This window comes from Ylistrum balloti, unplaced genomic scaffold (genome assembly GCF_031769215.1).
Source record: "Ylistrum balloti isolate Yb309-2 unplaced genomic scaffold, AGI_CSIRO_Ybal_v1 Utg370404, whole genome shotgun sequence".
Lineage (NCBI taxonomy): Eukaryota > Metazoa > Mollusca > Bivalvia > Pectinida > Pectinidae > Ylistrum > Ylistrum balloti.
In genome coordinates this window covers 31,482-51,594 of record NW_026782276.1, presented here as the reverse complement: position 1 = coordinate 51,594, position 20,113 = coordinate 31,482, and the positions used below count along the sequence as shown (strand labels likewise).

The following is a 20,113-nucleotide window of genomic DNA, read 5'->3' as shown; positions in this document are numbered from 1 at the left end:
CATTCGATATCTGGACGAAATTTTAAGACCGGTGGTTCTGCCATTCTTAAGACGCCATGGAGTTGGCGCCATTTTTGAACAGGATTACGCACCAGTGCACACCAGTCGCGTCAGCGGAACTTTCTTGCAGCAGAATAACGTACAGGTGTTAGATTGGCCATCTAAATCACCTGATTTGTCACCGATTGAGCATGTCTGGGATGTTCTTGGGCGACGTGTGAGAGAACGTCAAACTTGCAGGAGCTGGCCCAAGCCTTGATCGCTGAATGAAACAACATCTCTCCTCGAATTATCCGCCGGTTTACGAGTTCCACGACGCTGCAATGCCGTTCACTTCGCAAACGGTGGCCATGCCCGTTACTAATGTTGTTACCTTTGAAATTGACCCCAACGTCCTTTATAGTCAAATAAAATCAACTGAACGCAAAGTTTTATAATGAACCATGACTGCAGTTTTATCAGAATTGATCAATTACTTTATTCGTACATGATTGGTAAGGATTTATGAAGGGGTTAATGAATTAATCACAGAATAAAGTAGTGTTACCTTTCTTTAGTTGTTTAGTGTAGTTCAATGTTTGAAAGTTTTTTCGAAAGTGAGTATTCATCGTTTCAGAGGATTATGCAAATGAATTAAATCATCGAAGCTGTTATAGCTAATTGAAATACTTCTATACATAATAATTGTGACCTTGACTTTGAGAGCCAAACCAAGAAACAGTTTGCATCCGCATCAACACAGTTCCCTTTTTAAGTAAAGACCGAAAGCTATGAGGTTCGTATATTGTATCTATACTGTTGTAGGATCCCACAACGTAGCACAATGTGCGATGTGTGTGCGATGTATGTACTATACACACGTGATAGGAAAATTGGACGAAATAAGCTATCGCACAAATATGCGATTCAACGTGGTAGATATAAATTAAGAAATGACTTATTAATAAATGTTGGATAGGGTTTTTTAATTTTCTAAAAATATAAAAACACAACTAAGTATATGTCCTAATCAATTCATTTATATGTAGGTTGCACACTTGTAGATGTATAAGAAACATATAGAATAGCTAGATACACTCGTAATTTTAAGTGTTTTCTTTACAAAGAGCAACACGTGACTAGCCATAGTGTACGGACACACATTATATATACAATATATAAACATTAAATGGACGTCTCTCTTTGTCACATCAATAAATCACTTAAATTCTTATACCGTCAGAAAGTAAATTCAATTTTCATTACCTCTATATTACTCTTATTTTTCATTCATTTTGCAAACAAAAAATATATGCTCAGGTAAGTCTTAACTGTTGTGTTTGTTACATGGGCGATCCAGCCGGGACGGATACCGACCTGTCACATATATACCCGTGTTCAGGTAAACTTACCACTACTCGCCACTTTCGAAGGTTATAATGTTCATGTGATCGCTATTTAGTAAAACCTGCACGAATTTCCGTTTAATTTTCATTTCCATAATTTCCATATTATTAGCCAACCGTTTTTTCCAAACCGAATAAAATGTGAGATCCTATTGCACAGTTGTGCGCACGATATTGTATCATGCGTGCGTGCGCAAGACGTACACACGACGATTTTGCGTTCAGCGTTACCACAACTGTACTGAAATTTCTTTTAACACAAACCAAACGATGTAGAAGATAGAGCATATATTTTGTTGATATCAAGATGTATCGGATCGTGTCTGAATACCATCAACAGAGGCATTCCTTGTCCCATCATTCCATACCTCGCTGCTAATTTGGTTGCTGCGTTATTTTCTAATGGACTCGTGAAACCAACAACGCAACCCTTAGGAACTTCACTTGCAATTTTTAAAAATACTTCGTTAGCTACATACTCATTGTTCGCATAAAGTGGAGCGATTTGGAGGCATGTGTCCTGGAACCTCAGAACTGCATATCCACAAAGTTTGCCATCTTTTACCGCAACATAGGTCTTTGATTGGGGATTAGAAATCCAATTAATGATGTAAGCTTTTCGTGGAACTTTGTGAATCTGAGTGTCATACTGTATCACAGCTGACAATGTGGAGTGTTTTAAGGGATGGATGAGAACTTGTTCTTCGTGTTTATGCCTGGGATTTAGATCGACATGTTGTTCAATCCGCCCGCTATTGTACCAGGTGGTGTATGCTTGCGTCGTGTTGCTTTTCGTAATCATGTTAATCTTGTCCTGCATGTGTGGCCAGATAAATCCAGCATAATTTCTGTCCGGAAATCGATTTATTGTCTTTGCAAGCTTATATCCAACACTTGAAGATCTGTAATCTTTGTGGACAATCCATAACCCTGATACATAGAGATTATCCGTGAAGGACAATGATGAATAACATCCTGAAAACAACACAAGTGATTGTAGCAATGAAATTGAATATTCTATACAGATTTTATACACAGATGAATACTAAGCAATGTTCAATAGTTGTTTTTTTTCAGACGCAGATGTTAATATACATACCCCCAAATAAAGAGTATCTATCTCTTTTTTTAATTAACATAAAAACAGGCCTATTTTGTTTCCGCTGAAGTCAGAAGGACGACGGTATGTCATAGTTTTGTTTTTCTTTCATAGTGAAAAATAAAGAAGAAAAATTACAAAATAGTGAAAAATGATAGAAACGATCCGATACTGTATTTAGAAATCGCTTAGACAATGTTAACAATCAACAAAACACAACACTATTTATTAGTATTTATATCACGTTGTGTCACGTGATATCAGAAATATCACAGTTAACTCTATATGTGGTTCCCTGTTGCTAAATATCAGTGTCGTTTTATATAATAAATTTGAAATGCAAATTTCATTTTTTAAATCATCAATATTTACCAAAACACAATTTTTCTAGATAGTTGTTGTGAAATGTATTTATGGGCGTAGGAGACATGTAATTTAGCCATCCAGTTAATAAGGGTGTAGTGCCCTGAATAGAACGGCTTAGCATGGGGTAAAACGGGAGAAACATATATTACGTTCGGCTTATGTTTAATTCTGTTACAATGCTATTTTTTTTTTTAATCTTTGAGATAGCAAGTGATAGACACTGCTGGTGGACTGTTTGCAGTTTCCGAGCTTTTTGCGTAAGCTTCATGCAACGTTTCAATTCATTAGAAAATTTGTACAGTATAGGTTATACATATGTACTCTATAATTATCTGAAAACTCTTCCAGAAGGAGATATGGTAAGACAACTATCACCATTTTAGGCGCATTTTCTGTCTAGAAAATCCAAAAGAGGATTGGAGTGAGTCAATTGACTTATTTGGATTGAGTTAGATTTACATATCGCTTTCTCCTCCGGAACACTTGGTCATATTCTCTTTGTACGTTTTCAGTAGTTTCCGTGTAATTTTTCTTTAATCTATATTTTCCTCACTTTTATTTGAATTTGAATTTGGATTATGATGATGTTGACTTATAGGTATTTTCTTGTATTAGGAGACTTTCATTTTCTCTTCAAAGCTTTGATCTGTATTCACTGATTAAATCTGTGATATATTAAGGATGCATTGAAGTACAAAAGAAACAGATTTCGAGAAACAACATGTGGGTTACAGATTGAAATTTGACATATGGCATGTGTTTTTATACATATGAGGTCATGACATCCATATCTACTGACATGTATATTCCAATTTACAGATGAGGGACTGCACAACGTTACACGATCCGATGTGCGCACGATAGGGAAATTGGACGAAATGAGTTGTCGCACATTCGTGAGCGCGTTGTGCGGTTTTATCGCACACATGTGCGATTCTTACGTGGTTGACATACATTCCGAAATGACTTTTAAATAAGTGTGGGATAGGGTTTATTTATTTTTTAAACATATAAGAATACCACTTCGAGTATTCCCTAATTAAGCCGTGAATATTTAGGTTGGTCACTTGTAGATTTACGGCAGAAATAAGAAATAATAATATAAAAAAAAATTGAACACCAACTTGTGATTATCTAACTTTAAAAGACGTCATTATTTATTTCAGTGCCTCCACTAGGATTCGAACACGTGGCACTTGATTAACTTGTCTAAATCTATAAATAGTATCTTTCTAACAGAGCGGCATTTTCCGGTTAGTATTTTACCAGTGCTACATACTCCTCCTCCAGGAAGTAACTCGTCTTCGAGGTAGGACTACAGCGATGTTAGTGAAAGTAGCGCTGCGTATATGTTTCATTCTAGAGGTCATAATTACAACGGCTACGCTAGGATTCGAACCTGGAACATCTGGTTTTCTACTTTAACGCTCAAACTATCAAGCTGAAAGTCTTTCTAACTTAGCGGTAACGTGCGAATACTATTTTGCTATGGACAAGCCATAATCCTAATACTAGATTACCCGTGAGGCAAAAGGGACAACGAAATCCTGGAAACAATACAAGCGATTTTATCAATACAACTTGTGTTCTTTACCAATTTTGAAGATAGATTAGTGTTGTGCAATGCTTTTGAAACTGATTATTCCAAGCTTTTTAGAAATAGATCATATATACCTAAAAAAATCAGGCATGACTTGTCTTTGATGAATTCAGGAGCACGGCTTCATTTATTTTTTTTCTTTGACATATTTGCTAACAACAGGCCCATGGGCCTTAACAGTCATCTGTCTATAAAAACCTATTTATGAAAGAGGCAGAAAAGGCCTAAAAGAAATTGCTCAATTACTCTACAGCTTACATAGAAGACATTGTTTGTTCATCGAGACATGTTATGCAATCATATTCTTTATACATGCACTACTTAATTGCCATTACTCCGGACGTATTGCATGTTGAAAAACATGCTATAGACCCAATATTGAGACCCTTTATCTATTAGTTACTGAGAAGAAGTCATTTTGATACATTGCATACCCGTGACCTTGAAAGAGGGTTAATGTCATTCATATTAACAAAGTTGGTAACCTTTCATCCTAGCAGGCTACAGGTCTAGGATCATTCATTGCGTTTTGGTTGTTGAGAAGTCATTTAAAGATTTTAACATATTTGATCCCTGTGACCTTTCAAGCAAATCAAGGTCATTCCTATTTACCAGGAGTCGAATCAACTTTCGGAATTTAAGAAATGATCTCCCATTCCTAGTGATGTTTGTGTCTGAATTAGGTAGAAAACCATTCCAAAATTAAGAAAGAGCAGCATTTTGAAGAAAAATATCGACTAGCTTCCTTACAGGTTAAAACTTCTTTCTGAAGATCAGAAATCCTTCTCTACTCTCAATGCTGTTTCGGGCCAAATTTGTTTGAATCAATGCAATCATTAAAAAGAGGTGGTGTTTTGAAGCAAAATATTGAATAATTTCCGCTTTTGGGACCCATCCCTAGAGGTCGAATCAAATTTCTGCATTGAGAAAAAAAAACTTGCTCGATGACGTTTCAAAATTAATTTTGTTGAAATCCATTCAAGAATTAAAAAGGAGTAGTAGTGTTTTGAAGCAATATTTTGACAATTTTCCCATTTTTGGGCCCCATCCCCAAGTCCCTAGGGTTCGAATAACATTTCTGAATTTAAGAAATAATTTCCCACCATCAATGTTGTTTTAAACCAAATTCAAACATTAAAAAAGGAGTAGCGTTTTGAAGCAAAATATTGTATTATTTTTCCCTTTTCGGGTTCTGTCCCTAAGTCCGAAGTTTGGAATCAAATTGCTGAATTAAAAATTAATTACCATTACCAAATGATGTAGCAAACCAAAAGAACTATTTCATATTTATAGTGGTCAATTAGTGCTTACCAATTATTTCTCTGTCTACCGTCTCAGCCACATCGAAATCCCGTGGATTAGTTTTAAATGCACAGTCTAAGTATGCTTTCTCCATAATCCACTTTTTGTCATCAAGTAAATGATTAACTCTCGTTAAATCCTGCTCTTTCATTGAACGAATCCTGAAGTGGACATTTGAAAAAGCGCGTGTCCTGTAAAAATGAAAACAACTTAAAACAAACATAGTATTATCTATTTGAAAAAGAAATTCAAAAGTAATGATTAATAGAAAAAGTGGATGCATGCGTGTGTGAAATAATCAATTTTTCGTATTACTCGTGCAGATGCAATGTTAAGGATTTGTTGTTTTAGTATCGCCATCATTTTGCCGTCAGGTGATGCAATTGTAATATACAACAGACACTAAGGTATGTTTTGGCTTTCTAGATCGTACAAAATATATATCCAGGTAAGGTCGTTATGTATATATATAAAGTGCACCTGTGTTGTAGCAGTCAATGTCGTTGGATGGACACGTTGCCTATGTACAGCTACAAGCATCACGCAATGTTTTAATATGATACTGGGTTTCGTAAGAATATTATTTACTTTCATGACAGATTATATTGCTCACATTTTTTTGACACACCTCACATATCAAATGGGCGATGATAAAAAAGAGCACGCCTTTTTCTAATGACCTTAAAAGTGTCTCATATATAGGTCATTATGTACTTATGTGAAATGTTGGTTGGTCGGAAGATGCTTTGGTAACGCACTCGCCTTTCACCTCTCCACCTGGTGTTCGACTCCCTTAATGGACGTAAGTAAGAGGTCATCTACCCTACCATGTTGATATCACCTATGCGAAATATTTGTTGTCACTCTAAGTGACAGTTTCTAAATATTCAAGATGTAACTTTATTTACAGTTAAGGATACCTGCAAATAGACAATTGTTATGCTACACATGAAAGATGAAATTACATTAATTACACAACTTGTGTTATGTTTTCGAAACTCATTGAAATGATAAATAAACAGAAAAAGGTGAATATCTTTGAATTTAATTTGCAATTTGATGACATCCGACAGAGATATCAATGTGTCAGCAGAATATTGTATCTGAATATTGATCGAGATTGACTTGACGGGTTTCAACGAAAAAACTTGTACATTTTCCGAGAGTCTTCGTGTAAGTCTTTATTTTTTTGACATTTTACCTTACTTTGAACATTTTCAGTCTTAATGAAGATTATTATGATGAAATGCTGATATCAAACCCTTTTTGATCAGAATAATCAGCTCTAAGTATTGTAAGTATTGTTGCTTTATTTCTTTCACAATTTCAAATTGAACATATTTACTGAAACTCAATGTAATGTCGGGTGACTGATTCTCAGCAGATTTGCAACGCAGTCGATAGGTACAACCCCATTTTCTGCTTAATGTAACAGGGGAAAATACTTTGAACCTATACCCAAACACAAGCAGAAAAAAGTCATAATAGAATATGACAAAAGGAGATAAAAGAATACCAACTGAAAATGCATATGAACAAAACAAAGATTTACACGAAAATCACTGAAAAAGACAAGGTGTTTCGGAATGTTGGGCGTCTTATGCTTCATCATCTAAAAGTAAAATGATCATACATTGCATAATAAGATGAACTCTAGAAACCATTTAATCATATCTCTGTATACAAATCATATGGACTAAATATTATCTGTCAAAAGGAAAATTTCAAGTGAGTCATTTATTATCTTGACAAAAATGAGTTATTATTTTCTTCGTTCCTATTTCAAAACTGATCAGCTTGTTTTAGATAAAAGCGATAAGCAATGTTCAGGATTTGTTTAATTAGTATTGCCATGATTTTGCCGTCACGTGATGCAGTTGTGATATACAACAGACACTAAGGTATGATTTGACTTTCAAATCGTACAAAGTATATATCCAGGTAAGATCGTTATGTATATATATAAAGTACACCTGTGCTGTAGCAGCAAACATCATGCAATGCTTCAATATGATACTGGGTTTCGCAAGTATGTCATTTACTTGCATGACAGATTATATTGGTCACATGTTTTTGACACACCTTACAGATCAAATGGTCGATGATATAAAGAGGAGCATGTCCTATTTCTAATGACCTTAAAATGTCTGATATATAGGTCATTATGTACTTATGTGAAATGTTGGGTGATCGGGTGGCGCTTTGGTAACGCACTCCCTTTCACCTCACCATCCGGGGTTCGATTTCTATTACGGACGTAAGTAAGGGGTTATCTGCACGACCATTTTGGTTTTCACGGGTTATCCGGTTTTCTCTCACAATAAGACCCCTTGCACGATTAGTATGTATTAAAAAAATTGTTTCGCAAACGTTTGCAAAATGAATAAAAGCTGATATCACATATGTGATATGATTCAAACTGTAACTGTATTGACAGTTCTGGATACCTGCCAATTGTTATGATATGCATGAAAGATGAGATGTATGTTAACAACACAGATATATCAATAAGTCATAATAGAGAATGACAAAAGGAGATAAAATAATACCCACAGAAGGCACGTATGAACAAAACAAAGATTTACACGAAAACCACTGAAAAAGACAAGGTGCTTCGGAATGTTGAGCGTCTTCTGCTTCATCGTCGAAACTTAAAACGTTCTTACAGTGTATACAATAAGGATGAACTCCAGTTATCATTTGATCATATCTCTGCATGCAAATCAAATAGACTAAATACCATTTGTCAAAAGTAAAATTTCAGGTGAGTCGTTCATTGTCAATACCAAAATATGTTATTGTTATTTTCGTTCCTAATTCATAAATGATCAGTTTGTTTTAGATAAAAGCGATAAGAAACAGGCAGAAAGACAAGAAACCACTGTATATTGGATACTTTCAAGCAGTCCCAAAGTCACAAACCGAACCATAGCGTTCTTTAAATTATTCAATTATTATAGGAATTTTACACACATTTACTTGTTTCTCGCAAATGGAACCAATGTGTCAGCTCCCATCTCAAATAGGTCAATGTTTGAGCAGTTTTGATGATAGTAAGTATTCATCGTTTCAGAGGATTATGCAAAATGAAGTGAAATTTTTGAAATACTTCTACAAATAGTAATTGTGACCTTGACCTTGACACCTAAGAAACATTTTTGCACCTGCATCAACACCGGATGATACTCAACAGGAAATACATAGATGCTAACTGAAATGCCCTCTGTCATTTTTTAGTAACAAAATGCAAATGTCTGAATTCGATATCGGACAGTTCCTTTTACATCAATGACAGAAAGCGAAGAGTTTCCTATATGATATTTCTACTTATATTGCTTATAACAAACCGAACGATGTAGAAGACAGTGCATATATTTTGTTGATATCAAGATGTATTGGATCATGTGTGAATACCATCAAAAGAGGCATTCCCTGTCTTTATTTATCTAGCTATATTTTAAAAAAAAACCAAATGCTATCGTTTGTTTGTAAACTGAATATGATTTTGTAAGGAAAAAACACGAGACTGTTAGCAAGGCATTTCTGTTCTCTTCGGCTTCTTCAGGCGGATGTTTATGTGTCGCAACTGGGTACGTAACATCATCAGTAAACATTAAAACATAAAACGTCATCTGTCAATATAAGAATGGAATTTGTTAACACTATTCATTCATGTTGTAATAATCATAGTGTACTTGAACTAGATTTCAGAAATTTGATAAACAATCCTTTTTAAATTTTTTTACATTGTAATCATGATATCTGTATTAAGAAAGGCGAGGAATTCATATTTAAGACACAGATGCATGTGTTTGTAAACTTTAAGAACCCTGAATAATTTTTATTTGCCTTTTATTTACATTCATACACAATCGTTATTCATAATATGTTTGTCCCACATAAAATCACTACATTATTTACGTACTAAAACAAACCATGTATGTTTAAAACAAAACGTTATATCAGACGTATTTCATATACCTGAAAAGGCAGTTAATTCTTCATTCTGTTATGATCTTACACCTTGGTGTTATACATTTACAACATTCATGGCTTCAATATCGAATTGATATCACACCTCGGTTTAATACATTGACAACAATCTTTTCTCTATATTGAATTAATGCATACCTTGGTGTTAAACATTTACAACATTTGTAGCCTCAATATCGAATTGATATCCCACCATGGCGTTATACATTTACAATATTCGTGTCTCAGTATCGAATTAATACCGCACCTTGGTGTTATACATTTACGACATTCGTGGTCTCAATATGACATTAATATCGCACCTTGTTGTTATACAATTACAATATTCGTGTCTTAATATGGCATTAATATCGCACCTTGTTGTTATACTTTCACAATATTCTTGTCTCAATATCAAATAAATACCGCACGTTGGCGTAAAACATTTACAGCATTCGTGGCCTCAATATCGAATTCAGAGTTAGAGTTTACATTTCTATTTCTTTTCCATTTCCAAAATAAAAACCTCAGTTTTATGTGTAGTTTTCACATTTGAGGAAATGCGATGAGATACAATGACCTGAATTGTAAAAACGTAAAAATAGTATGATATTGGTGTCTTTGTTTTGAGATCTTAAGGAGGTCTACCTAACTCGAATTTATGTTTTTGTTATCGCATACTTTTTTGTTTTACCCTTGTAGTATATTGTAAATTCCTCAAATAGAGCTACAATTCCAGCATTGCTGTTTTAGATTACTTTGTATTTTCATATCAGTTTCCGATCTTTTTTTCAGTTTGGAAAAGAATACCAGATTGATACATCTAAAGAAAAAAAAACATCTTATTTTATTAGGCAACTCATAACAAGAATTAGGTCAAGTCTACAAAAATCTTACCAAATTTCTGGTGAGAGAAACCAAATTGGAGAGGGAAAAGAAAAATATGAACTCAAGAGGTAGTTAGGCAGGGGCAACATATAAAATTTACCAAGGAGTTTAAAGACATTACAAGGAGTTTAGATGTATTAGCTGAAACAGATGTACAACGACTTTTACATATTTCAAAACACCATGATATACATATTGTCTCAGAGCTCGCTAAATTTGTAACTTGATAACATGTTAGATATGGATCTGGCTTTGAATTTTCATATTCGTAACGCTCCACAAAATTAAAGTATTAATGACATAATCGGCAGAAGCACAGTAAAACACTATACATTATTTACAAAAAAAAACGAAAATGCACTTGTTTCTTAAAACCGGTAACAATGTGCCAGTTCCCACCTCAAACGATTCGATCTGTGAGCCATTTCGTCAATAGTGACCAGTGACCTAACCAGGAAATATGTTGCATTTACATCAACACCGGATAACACTCCAGAGGAATTACATGGACACTTATTGCACTCTGTCATCCTTACAGTAACAAAAAACGCATTTTTAAGTTCGATGCCTGACAATTCCTTTTATCAAATAATGACAGAAAGCAAAGAGTTTCTGAAATTTCTTCTAACACAAACCGAACGATGTAGAAGATAGAGCATATATTTTTTTTATATCAAGATGTATCGGATCATGTCTGAATACCATCAACAGAGGCATTCCCTGTCCCATCATTCCATACCTAGCTGCTAATTTGGTTGCTGCATTATTGTCTAATGGACTCGTAAAACCAACAACGCAACCCTTAGGGACTTCACTTGCAATTTTTGAAAATAATTTGTTAGCCACATACTCATTGTTCGCATAAAGTGGAGCGATTTGGAGACATGTGTCCTGGAACCTCAGAACTGCATATCCACAAAGTTTGCCATCTTTTACCGCAACATAGGTCTTTGATTGGGGATTAGAAATCCAATTAATGATGTAAGCTTTTCGTGGAACTTTGTGAATCTGAGTGTCATACTGTATCACGGCTGATAATGTGGAGTGTTTTAAGGGACGGATAAGAACTTGTTCTTCAGGCTGGTGCCAGGGATTTAGATCGACATGTTGTTCAATTCGCCCGCTATTGTACCAGGTGGTGTATGCTTGCGTCGTGTTGCTTTTCGTTATCATGTTAACCTTTTCCTGCATGTGTGGCCAAATAAATGTACCAAAATTTCTGTTTGACACCTGGTTTATTCTCTCGACAAATTTACATCCAACACCAGAAGATCTGTACTCCTTCTGGACAAACCATAATCCTAACACGTCGAGTTTATCCGTGAGGGAAAGTAGTCCATGAAATCCTGTAAATAACACAAGGGATTGTATCAATGTATTTAAATGCTCTTTAAAATATCATACATAGAAGAATGCATAGCGTTGCCTTAAAGCTGATTATTTTTAAGAACCAGATTTATATTACAATTACCCAAATTAAAGAATATTTTCCTCTTTGTTTTAAATTTATTTTCAATCTGAACTTGACAGTGCCAATTTCCTTATTATTTTTCGAAGCAAATTATTTTGATATTTTCAAAACTTTTCTTCCGAGAATTTAGACGGCGTCGACAAAATCTTTACTTGTTCATTGAACATTATGACATTTATATCTTCGTAGATTCTTCCTTCAAATCATAAAAAAGGCAAATACAAAGATGAAAATTGCCAAACAAGCACAAATTAAAGTAAAGTCAAAATTAGATAGTTTTCTACTACAAAGCATACATTATATGCTCGAAAGATATCATTAAGGTATATACCGGTTTGTCGCCTTATTGAACTCCGGCCACCTAGGTTTCGAATCCATGACCCTTGGTATACTTATCTAACGCTCAGTCGATCGAGCTGAAGAAATCATCTTTCTAGCCGAGTAGCATTTAGTGGCTAGTATTATTTCAGATTTAATACCCCTTCTGCCAAAAAATGACTCGTCCTCGAGCTTCCAGTGGTTAAAGCCATGCTAGTTTAGGTAAAGCGAAGTACTATTCCTGAGGTCATTATTCCAATGTCTCCGCTAGGATTCGAACCCGGAGCCTCTTGTTTACTAGTCTTACACTTATCCAATCAAAATAAAGATAAGATTATTCAAACTGTGCGGTAATTAGCGACTAGCATTTCACCAGCGTTCCAATTACTGATCAGCTGATTTTTCTCCCATATTTGTAAAGTCATCAGGATAAAATTCAAACTTACCAATGATTTCTCTGTCTACCGTCTCAGCCACAACGAAATCCCGTGGATTAGTTTTAAATGCGCAGTCTAAGTATGCTTTTTCCATAATCCACTTTTCGTCATTAAGTAATTGATTAACTCTCGTTAAATCTTGCTCTTTCATTGAACGAATCCTGAAGTGGACATTTGAAAAAGCGCGTGTCCTGTAAAAATGAAAACAACTTAAAACAAACATAGTATTATCTATTAGACAATGAAATTCAAACGTAATGATTAATAGATAAAATGGTTGCATGCGTGTGTGAAATAATCAACTTACTGCCTTTCAATTTTTAGTATTACTCGTGCAGATGCAATGGTCAGGATTTGTTGTTTTAGTATCGCCATCATTTTGCAGTCAGGTGATGCAGTTGTGATCATACAACAAACACTAAGGTATGTTTTGGCTTTCTAGATCGTACGATGTATGTCTCCAGGTAAGGTCGTTATGTATATATATGAAGTACACCTGAGTTGTAGCAGTCAATGTCGTTAAATGGACACGTTGCCTATTTACAGCTACAAACATCACAATGTTTCAAGATGACAATGGGTTTCGTAAGAATGGTATTTAATTGCGTGGTACAGATATGTTAACAAGATATGTTTGTAACTTCAGAAATAAAATAGCATGCTAACGCATATTGGACTATTGGATTTTAGTGTGAATTGAAAGAAGTCCTTGTAAGAGTTGTTCTCATATGTTTAATCGTCCTTAATTAACTTTGAACTAAAGAGCTAACAATATACTGGAAACACGTGGTAGAAACGTGTCACACATGATTGTTATATATGATATTCATTTCACTCTCGTTAGTTATTTTCTCTAGAATTAGATAAAAACATGTTCTCTTCGAGTAAAAATGTTATATAAAACAATTACTTGTGTACATCTCTATACATAGTATATCTACTATGCCTTGATGGTGCTCCACAAAATTATATAAAATTTTAAATAGATGTGATGGTTTATGAATATGGTTATTTCAGTTGTATAATCCCACACATAACGTTTCTGGTCGTGCGATTGAGTTTTCTGTCAGCGGAATGGAAATTAGGCCAATTCGATCAAACGTTGGCCGAAGAAGCTTTGATGAGTGACGATCAGCTGAAGAGCTAGTCATAAAAATGCATGCTCTTGAAGGGAGGTAATACAAAGCAAAAGTGATCCGAATGTGTGGGTGTTTGTTTGAGACTCATTTACAGTCATTGGAACCGAATTGTGATGTAGTATCTTATATATATCAACGAAATTCCGTATGTAAGGCACGCTTATGTTTCTGATCACTACGTCTCTACTATGAATGACCAAGAAGTGAAAAGAATACGCCTTGAACCTGATTTCTATACCACCTTGAATGTTTGGTATCTGGAATGAAGCAGAGGGTGAAACAGGTGCGCATTAGAAAACATGTGCCTGCATCATTTTCGACGACTGTTTTTACCTGCGTTGCTGTATCCTTCGGGGCATTAAACAGACAAATGCGGTTAGAAAAGTTCGATGAAACCGGTTGAGGGAGAAAGATTAACATCTACAGACCGAATGGGCCTGAATCGGTCTTCTGTTTTGAAGCTTACATAAACTGCTGGTTCGTTAAAACAAGGTTTAAATTCAAATTCTTCAGTAAGATACTACACAAGTATCATAACCCATGTTCAAGTAGTTGTTAGAAAAGTGATCATGGGACATTTGACCCTTGTGGTTTTGAAGACTTTATCATCAAAATTCTTACTAAAAAATTTAAAAAATCACGATAAAAAAAGAATAGTCATGTTGAAATCACATTTGTATTATAACACCACTATATATTTACTATATACTCAAAACAATTACTATGATTATGCAGCGACATTTTTCAAATGCGTCCCTGTGTTACCAAACAAAGAAACAAAAACAAACAAAAAGATGCAGACATCCGTGTCAATGCTTTTTAATTCTTGTTGACTTTAGTTACAATCGTAGCCTTCAGAAGAGTAAACAAGACATTGATAAATATCAGATGTGGGCAGATTGATGTCCCGAACTTACAAAAACAATTTTGTTCGACAATACCTACAGAGTTACAAAGAACGTGAAAGATTATATTGCTCATGTGTCTTACAAATTAGAATGTCGGTGACAGAAAAGTCTCAGTTTACCTCAAAGAAGTGCAAAGGTGTTGAGTTTTATTTTAAACGACATACCTGAGAATAATTAAAATGGAATTTAGATAAATGCTTTCTACATATACATGTATATAGAAAATAAGGACCTTAGAATTTAGCAATGCGTTATTACACCTCACCGAAAAGGGGTAGCTGTATTTAAATAACGTGTCCACCTAACTGCATAGACTGCTTCAATACGGGTGCATTTAAAATATACAGGAACGATTTTACCCGGATGTATACTTTGTACAATCCGGCAAGGCAGAGCATACCTTTGCGTCATCTGACGGCAAAATGATACCGATATTAAACCAGCAAATCCTGACCATTGCATCTGCAGAGACAATACGAAGAATCGTTAGGCAGTAAGTTGCTTTGTTACACAAACATATGCAATCATTTTATCTATTTATATCAACTATTCCATCGCATTTATTGGGATATGAATGATATTATGTTTGCAACGGGTTTTTTTCATTATTACAGGACACGCGCTTTATCAAATGTCCACTTCAGGATTCGTTCAATGAACAAGCGAGATTTAACGAAAGTTAATCAACTACTTGATGAGGAAAAGTGGATTATGGAGAAAGCATACTTAGACTGCGCATTTAAAACTAATCCACGGGATTTCGTTGTGGCTGAGACGGTAGACAGAGAAATCATTGGTAAGTTTGAATTTATTCTGATGACTTTACAAATATGACAAACACAAAGTTTACAAGTAATTGTAACTTTTGTAAAATTGTACTTACCGCTTGGTTAGAGAGACCTTCAACTTGATCTTTTGAGCGTCAGACTTAAATACCAGATGTTCCGGGTTCGAATCCTAGCGACGCCGTTGTAATAATGACCTCTAGAATGAATGATATACACAGCGTTATTTTCACTAACATCGCTGTAACCCTGCCTCCAAGACGAGTTACTTCCTACAGGAGGAATATGTAGCATTGGTAAAATACTAACCGGAAAATGCCACTCGGTTAGAAAGATACTATTTATAGATTTAGACAAGTAAATCAAGTGTCACGTGTTCGTATCCTAGTGGAGACATTGAAATTGACGTCTTTTAAAGTTAGATAATCACATGTTTGTGTGTACTACACCAGGGCCTTATTTTCTCTAATTTGATATCAATTTTGTTTAAATTATCATTTCTTATTTCTGCTGTAAGTCGTCCAAAGGACGGAACCTCAGCATTCTCCCTGTTTGAGGTTAACGGTAACTGTCAGTAACATTGTGTACAAATGTCTTATCGAATGGTTTATCATTTTTGGATTGATGTACTCTTCTTTATCTAATGAGCAAACGTATTCTATATCATTAGTATAATGTTTGCGTCCCACATAATCGGGAACCCCAAAAATGAAACAAAATAAATAATACATAAATAAAAAAGTCAATCTACACTAAATTTTACACATTCGTGGTTCATCATCGATACAGTTGTGGTAACACGTAACGCAACAAAACCTTCTTGCATACATCGTGCGCACACTCGCGCTATGGAGTATCATGCGCACAACTGTGCGATAGCATCGCACATTTCGCGCGGTTTGGTAAAAACAGTTGGCTAATTTTACGAATTAAAACTTGAAACGAAAATTCGTGAAGTTATTACTAAATAGCGATCACATGAATATGGAAACTGATCAGTGGTTATAAAATAATTTTAGTTCTGCCTTTTTGAAGTAACACTGGACCTGCATTAATAAGTCTTATCGTATATAGTTTCACACAGTCGAAAGAGGCGAGTAGTGGTGTCTCGGGCAACAAAAAGTTTACCTATACGGGTATATACGTGACAGGTCCCAACACTCTACCGACTGGGTCGCCCGTGTAAAAACACAACACTTCAATTTTACCTCAGCATATATTTTTTGTTGACAAAATATATGAAAAATGAAAGTAATACAGAGGTAATGAAAATAAAGGTTTTTCTCTGACGGTTTGATATTTTCTATGATTCATTAATGTGACATGAAGAGAAGACCATTTAATGATTACCGTACACTAAGGCTATTCATGTGTAACTAAACAGTGTGGATCCGATAGATCTACAAGTGACCAACCTAAATATATATACATCGCATCGTGTAACGTTGTGCAATCTCTCATCTGCACATTGGAATATAAATGTCAGTAGATTTCAAGCTTTACCCCAAGAGTTGTTTCATGAAATCTGTTTCTTTTGTACTTAAATGCATTGTTAATATATCACAGATTTAATCAGTGAATACAGATAAAAAATTGAAGAGAAAATGAAAGTCTCCTGATACAAGACAACATAATCATAATCTAAGTTCAAATTCAAATAAAAGTGAGGAAAATATAGACTAAAGAAAGATTACACGGAAACTACTGAAAACGTACAATGAGAATAAGACCAAGTGTTCCGAAGGAGAAAGCGATATGTAAATCTAACTCAATCCAAATAAGTCAATTGACTTACTCCAATCCTCTTTTGGATTTTCTAGATAGAAAATGCGCCTAAAATGGTGATAGTTGTCTTACCATATCTCTTTCTGGAAGAGTTTTCAGATAATTATAGAGTACATATGTATAACCTATACTGTGCCACTTTTCTAATAAATTGAAACGTTGCATGAAGCTTACGCAAAAAGCTCGGGAACTGCAAACAGTCCACAAGCAGTGTCTACCTCTTGCTATCTCAAAGATTGGAAAAAGTGATAAGCAATGTAACAAAAATAAAACATAAGTGGAGCGCAATATATATTTCTCGCGTTTTTCTCCCTGCTAAGCCGATCTATTCAGGGCATTACACCCTTATTAACTTGATGGCTAAATCACATGTCTCCTAGGCCCAGAAATACATTTCACAGCTGCTATCTGCAAACAATTGTTTTGGTAAATATTGATGATTTTAAAAAAATATTAATGAAAAAGATTTGCATTTCAAATATATGATATATAACAACAGTGATATTTAGCAACAGGTAACCACATATAGAGTTATCTGAGACATTCGGAACATCAATTGCGCATATCACGTGACACCACTTGATATAAAAAACTAATTTCTGGTGTTGTCTTTTGTTGATTGTTGACGTTTTCTAAGCGATTTCTAAATACAGTATCGGATCGTTTCTATCATTTTTCACTATTTTGTAAATTTTCTTCTTTATTTTTTACTATGAAAGAAAAACAAAACTTTGAAATACCGTCGTCCTTCTGACTTCAGCGGAAACAACATAGTCCTGTTTTTTATGTTAATTGAAAAAAGGGATAGATATTCTTTATTTGGGGGTATGTATGTTAACACCTGCGTCTGAAAAAAACAAATTTTTGACATTGCTTAGCATTCCTTTGTGTATAAAATCTGTAAAGAATATTCAATATCTTTGCTACAATCACTTGTGTTGTTTTCAGGATGTTATTCATCATTGTCCTTCACGGATAATCTCTATGTATCAGGGTTATGGATTGTCCACAAAGATTACAGATCTTCAAGTGTTGGATATAAGCTTGCAAAGACAATAAATCGATTTCCGGACAGAAATTATGCTGGATTTATCTGGCCACACATGCAGGAAAAGGTTAACATGATTACGAAAAGTAACACGACGCAAGCATACACCACCTGGTACAATAGCGGGCGAATTGAACAACATGTCGATCTAAATCCCAGGCATAAACACGAAGAACAAGTTCTCATCCATCCCTTAAAACACTCCACATTATCAGCCGTGATACAGTATGACACTCAGATTCACAAAATTCCACGGAAAGCTTACATCATTAATTGGATTTCTAATCCCCAATTAAAGACCTATGTCGCGGTAAAAGATGGCAAACTTTGTGGATATGCAGTTCTGAGGTTCCAGGACACATGTCTCCAAATCGCTCCACTTTATGCGGACAATGAGTATGTGGCTAACGAAGTATTTTTAAAAATTGCAAGTGAAGTTCCAAAGGGTTGCGTTGTTGGTTTCACGAGTCCATTAGAAAATAACGCAGCAACCAAATTAGCAGCGAGGTATGGAATGATGGGACAGGGAATGCCTCTGTTGATGGTATTCAGACATGATCCGATACATCTTGATATCAACAAAATATATGCTCTGTCTTCTACATCGTTCGGTTTGTGTTAGAAGAAATTTCAGAAACTCTTTGCTTTCTATCATTGTTTGAAAAAGGAATTGTCAGATATCGAACTTAAAAATGCGTATTTTGTTACAAATGACAGAGAGCATGAGTGTCCATGTAATTCCTCTGGAGTGTCATCCGGTGTTGATGTAAATGCAACATATTTCTTGGTTAGGTCTCTGTCACTGGTCACTATTAACAAAATGACACACAGATCGAATCGTTTGAGTTGGGAACTCTCACATTGTTACCGTTTTTTAGAAACAAGTGCATATTAGTTTTTTTTATTTTTTTATCATTTTTTGTAAATAATATATAATGTTTTACTGTGGATCTCCCGATTATGTCATCGATGCTTAAATTTTGTTGAGCATTAAGATTAAGCAACTACAAAGCCAGATCTATATATAACATGTTATCAAGTTACAAATTTAACTCTGAAACAATATGTTTATCATGGTGTTTTGAAATATGTAAAGCCGTTGTACATCTGTTGTAGCGAATATATCTAAACTCCTTGTCATGTTTTAAACACCTTGGTTTATTTTATATGTTGCCCCTGTCTAACAACTCCTTAAGTTCATATTTTTCTTTTCTCTCACCATAAATTTGGTAAGAGTTTTGTAGACTTGACCTAATTCTTGTTATGAGTTGCCTAATACAATTAGACGGGGGTTTCTTGATAGGTATCAATCTGGTATTCTTTTAAAACTGAAAAAGATCGGAAACTGATATGAAAATACAAAGTAATCTAAGACATAAATGCTGGAATTGTAACTCTATTTGAGGAATTCACAATATACTACAAGGGTAATACATTATATGCGATAACAAAAACGAAAATTCGAATTAGGTAGACCTCCTAAAGCTCTCAAAACGAAGACAGAAATATCTTACTATTTTTACGTTTTACAATTTAGATAAGTGTACCTCATCGCTTTTCCTCAAATGTGAAAACTACACATAAAAATTCAGTGAAAAACTGAGGGTTTT

General features: G+C 34.7%; 3 protein-coding genes across 3 annotated transcripts; 1 reads left to right on the top strand and 2 right to left on the bottom strand.

The window, feature by feature from the left end:
• Window positions 1-1,638: 1,638 nt before the first annotated feature.
• On the bottom strand, window positions 1,639-8,817 carry LOC132554440 (holothin acyltransferase-like). Its single transcript, XM_060218759.1, has 3 exons — window positions 8,732-8,817; window positions 5,762-5,943; window positions 1,639-2,360 (listed from the first exon to the last, which is right to left on the bottom strand). Exons 1-3 carry the CDS (start codon window positions 8,815-8,817, stop codon window positions 1,639-1,641), a joined length of 990 nt encoding a protein of 329 aa, XP_060074742.1.
• A 2,419-nt stretch (window positions 8,818-11,236) lies between these two features.
• Window positions 11,237-13,213, bottom strand: LOC132554438 (holothin acyltransferase-like). The gene is made up of 3 exons (XM_060218758.1): window positions 13,146-13,213; window positions 12,848-13,029; window positions 11,237-11,958 (listed from the first exon to the last, which is right to left on the bottom strand). The coding sequence occupies exons 1-3, from the start codon at window positions 13,211-13,213 to the stop codon at window positions 11,237-11,239; spliced, it is 972 nt and encodes a 323-aa protein (XP_060074741.1).
• A 2,094-nt stretch (window positions 13,214-15,307) lies between these two features.
• LOC132554437 (holothin acyltransferase-like) lies at window positions 15,308-19,125 on the top strand. The gene is made up of 3 exons (XM_060218757.1): window positions 15,308-15,378; window positions 15,500-15,681; window positions 18,404-19,125. Exons 1-3 carry the CDS (start codon window positions 15,308-15,310, stop codon window positions 19,123-19,125), a joined length of 975 nt encoding a protein of 324 aa, XP_060074740.1.
• Window positions 19,126-20,113: the final 988 nt, after the last annotated feature.